The sequence below is a fragment of the Neophocaena asiaeorientalis genome, unplaced genomic scaffold, assembly GCF_003031525.2.
Source record: "Neophocaena asiaeorientalis asiaeorientalis breed wild unplaced genomic scaffold, Neophocaena_asiaeorientalis_V1.1 scaffold353, whole genome shotgun sequence".
Classification (NCBI taxonomy): domain Eukaryota; kingdom Metazoa; phylum Chordata; class Mammalia; order Artiodactyla; family Phocoenidae; genus Neophocaena; species Neophocaena asiaeorientalis.
Window position 1 is genome coordinate 453901 of NW_020175261.1, and position 4473 is coordinate 458373.

Genomic DNA, 4473 nt, shown 5'->3' on the forward strand with positions numbered 1-4473 from the left:
TTTTTTTTTTTTTTGCTGTATGCAGGCTTCTCACTGTTGTGGCCTCTCCCGCTGCGGGGCACAGGCTCCGGACGCACAGGCTCAGCGGCCATGGCTCACAGGCCCAGCCGCTCCGCAGCATGTGGGATCCTCCCGGACCGGGGCACAAACCCGTGTCCCCTGCATCGGCAAGCGGACTCTCAATCACTGTGCCACCAGGGAAGCCCTCATATTTGTCTTTATGAAGTTGACAAGTGCTTGCAGAGCAAAACAGTGGGTGGGATCTTTACTCAGACAGACAATAAGAAAAAGGTCTTGGAACTGATTCCAATTGCCTAAATGATCGCTCAATGGGAGGCAAAACTCCCCTTAAATGTTTAGAGGCACTTAAGGAATTGTCATTCATAACCACATGCATGGGTTTTAAGTCATGCTAAAATATTTGTCATGCCATGGACAGTAGGACTGATGTTCTACAATAGAAGCAAAAGATCCGGGTTCAAGTCCTATCTGTGTGCTTATTAACTAGATGATCTTAAAAAGATTATAGATATTGATACAGATATGGATACATACGCATACATATGTTATCTTAGAAAAATTAATTATCATTGTACATATTTAAGGCAAATCTGTGTGGGTTCTATTGCACTGAAAAGAAAAAAAAGATTGAGAATTGCTAACGTAGAAAGAGTTACACATCTTGTTTAACCTTCTCAGCCCATGTACTCATCTCTCCAGGGCTGAGTTCTGGAATGAGTCTTGTTGCCCCAGACCTGCTCTCTGCAAAGCTGAGGATCCTATACGACCCCCTTTGAGAAGATTCCCTTCACCTTGTCAGGTGGCTGAGTCTGCTGAGTCAGGTTTTTGCTTTATTCTTCTGTTTAGAACTCCAGTCCGCCTTAGGGGCTGGAACTCTTCCCCAGACCCTGGTCCCACGACTGGTCCAGACAGAGGGCCTAGCTTTGGACAGCCCAGTCTCTAGACCCCACCTCCTGAACTCACCAGCTCTCAGCTGGGACCTGCAGTAGGCAGGTTGGGGTGGAATCTGACCTGCTTCCCGCTTGCCTGAGCCTGGATTCTCACTGATGCCCCCCAGGGTACTGGCACCTGCCAGAACCAAGGGCAGATTCACCAAGTGCACTGAGACATGGCCTCAGATTGCTGGCTGCTCCCTTAGGGGAGAGTCCTGGAGTCAGGCCAGCTTCTCTGCCCTTCCCAGCCCTTCCTCCTCCCCACTATCTGTGGTCACAGCGCACGGCTAGGCCTGCCCAGCACTGCTCTCCTCTACCTTATGTCCAGACCTTCCGGATCCTTGGCAGTCACGTTGCCCACTTTAGTGCCTTTAGCCACATCCTCTCTGACTTTTGCTTGGTATAGTTGTTGGGAAAATTGCGGTGCTTCATTCACATTTGTCACAATAAGTCTGAATGTAGCAGAAGAGCTGGCATTGTACTGTACATCAAGCACCAGAGGCTCCGGGTTTTCTGCTTGGAACACAATATTGTAAACATCTACTGCTTCAAAATCAAGAGGCTGTGTAGGGAAAAAAAAAGAAGGAAAATTAATTGGGGGATAATTAGCTCTCTTAAGATTCATTCCCTATGTTCCTTGAAAAAACGCTTACAGAGCAGCAGTTCTTAATCTAGTGTCAGCAAAAACTTACTTTTCAGGATAATAGAGCCATGGAAAAGTTTTTGCTGCAGGACTTCTCAGGACTTTTTTTTTGTTTGTTTGTTTTGTTTTGTTTTGTTTTTTGCGGTACCGTGGGCCTCTCACTGTTGTGGCCTCTCCCGTTGCGGAGCACAGGCTCCGGACACGCAGGCTCAGCGGCCACGGCTCACGGGCCCAGCCGCTCCGCGGCATGTGAGATCCTCCCGGACCGGGGCACGAACCCGTGTCCCCTGCATCGGCAGGCGGACTCCCAACCACTGCGCCACCAGGGAAGCCCTTCTCAGGACTTTTAATATGCTAATGTGTGTTCTGACTCTCCTAGAAGAGGAAATCAATGCAGCACTCCTCAAATTTATTAACCCTTGAGTAATTCATTCATTCAGCAGAAACTTACTGATTCTCTCAAGATGGTTCTCAGAAGTCATTGGGAAGTGCTTATGCAGAGATTTTCACATTGGTGGAGGATGATTTCCCAGAAACCTCAGGACTTAAACCTCAAAATAAAAGACTTTAAACTCATGGAGGGTGGGAGAGTTTAGCAGACACAATCAAGAGATAGATGGTCTGCTCTGGTTCAAGCCATGTCGGACAGGACCAGGAATGAATATCAAGAAACTAATTTTGGTTTAGTTTGAGGAAGAATTTAACGGTTAGGGCTACCCAAGACAGAAAGAGTTGCTTCAAAAAGCAAGTTCCTAACTCTGGAAGCTTTCAAGAATAGGCTTAAACAGGGCTTCCCTGGTGGCGCAGTGGTTGAGAGTCCGCCTGTCGATGCAGGGGACACGGGTTTGTGCCCCGGTCCGGGAAGATCCCACATGCCGCGGAGTGGCTGGGCCCGTGAGCCATGGCCGCTGAGCCTGTGCGTCCAGAGCCTGTGCTCCGCGACTGGGGAGGCCACAGCAGTGAGAGGCCCGCGTACCGCAAAAAAAAAAAGAGTAGGCTTAAACAATACATGTCAGGCTAGCATAAAAGGACTTAAGTATCATTTAAGCAATTGTTTTTTTTTTTTTAAATATCACCCAAACAATTGGTTTACATTCTTTTAAGGTTCCTCTCAAGGCAGAATCCATAATTCTATGGGGAAAAAATCCTAATCCTAGAGCCCTGCTGAGGAGTGAGACAGACCCTAAAGTAGGGCTTCTAAAGGGGGAAGAAAGGGTTTCCTGGGATCCATGAACTCCTAGAAACCAAAATCTAAATATTGCATTGTTAAAAAGAAACAAGAGGCCCAAAATGGGATCACTTGTGCTAAACCCCATGTCAACAAACCAAAACTTAATACCTAACCTAATTACAGTCTCAACCTCTGCCCAGAAATGCAACCTTTTACCAATCAACCTGGAATTACCTCATCAGAACTAGTGAGGTAATCTGCCCAATAGGCCCTTTTGTTCCCTTTAGGAGGGCAACCTTGCCTGAAACAATGCATTCTTTGCTAATAATTTCCTTTTTCCGCCTCCTTTCTGTCTTTAATAACCTCTCCTTTTCTACAGCTTGGCGGAGGTTCTTTCTACTTGCTAGGTCGCTAATGCCCAATCCATTAACTGTTTACTAAAGCCAATTGGATCCTTAAATTTCCTCAGTTGAATTTTTGTTAACAAATTTGGTGGCAGTGGTGGGATTGAAGGAGACTTACAACAGCTTTGAGGACAATGAGAAACACAGGTGTGGTACCCCTCAAAAACTGTAAGTTCACTGTCCTTCTTGCCATTTCCAAGAGCTGGGGTGTAAACCCCTCTGAGCTCCACTCTGTTTGTGTTTAGCTCCTGATCCACTTGGCTTTCCAGTCCAGGGCTCGGTGGGTCAACTTGAGCTGGCTGATGGTTCCATGCAGAATCTGAGTCCCTAGGCCTTGGTTCTGTCTGAAGTTCCCCTCGGTTGTATAGCATTCCTTTCCCTAGTTCCAGTCCACAGTCCCCATTTACTGGAGTCCGTTGACTTAATCCATGCTGGGAATTGCTGATGGTGTGCGCAACCTTCTCTTGGTTACCTCTGGTGTGTTAAGGTGTACGTGTTTGTTTGTCTTATTTTGTGTAACAAGGGCTATTGCTAGCAGAGATCTCAGAAGCCCCCCCCCCAAAAAAACTGCAAAATTTGGTGGGTACAGATGGAGCATTTAAGGGCTGTTAGAATGCTCACCACCTAACTCAAAGACTCCTGTATTAGGATAAGTTGGTCATAGAACAGGTTAGACTGATACAGACCACCTGCCAACCTAAAGAAAATTTCTGTGCAACGAGGTACAATACATGGTAAAACAATGCACAATCCCCAAGTCAGTGGCACAGCCCTTTTAGGTATTAGTTCAGCATAGCTAATGGGATCCATAAACTCTAAAGAGTTGAGTGTACCACCTTCCAGCATACCTGCTTATTTTATGTCTAAAAACTATGTCTCAGGAGCTATAAATACCTACAAAAAATGGCCAAAATTTTACTAAAGACAACCTAGAATTTTGTGCATAAGAACTTGGCTTGGTAACCATCAGACTGAGGTCCCAAATATGGCTGAACAGAAAGTAATGGAAGTTGAACTCCATTTGCTGCTAAGCGTCCTAGCAAACGTTCCAATTAGATAAAAGCATTTAAGAGTTGCACTTAGGGCTTCCCTGGTGGCGCAGTGGCTGAGAGTCCACCTGCCGATGCAGGGGACACGGGTTCATGCCCCGGTCCGGGAAGATCCCACGTGCCGCGGAGCAGCTGGGCCCATAAGCCATGGCCGTTGAGCCTGCACGTCCGGAGCCTGTGCTCCGCAGCGGGAGAGGCCACAACAGTGAGAGCCCCGCGTACCACAAAAAAAAAAAAAAAAAAAAAATTACAC

At 46.8% G+C, this 4473-nt stretch overlaps 1 protein-coding gene across 1 annotated transcript in view; it reads right to left on the reverse strand.

The window, feature by feature from the left end:
- The window catches only part of CDH17 (cadherin 17), a 91956-nt gene that overhangs the window by 13737 nt on the left and 73746 nt on the right, over nt 1–4473 (reverse strand). The window contains exon 13 of the mRNA XM_024765432.1: nt 1271–1515. Within this exon, the coding sequence (XP_024621200.1) occupies nt 1271–1515 (245 nt within the window). The remainder of the gene's footprint in view (nt 1–1270; nt 1516–4473) is intronic.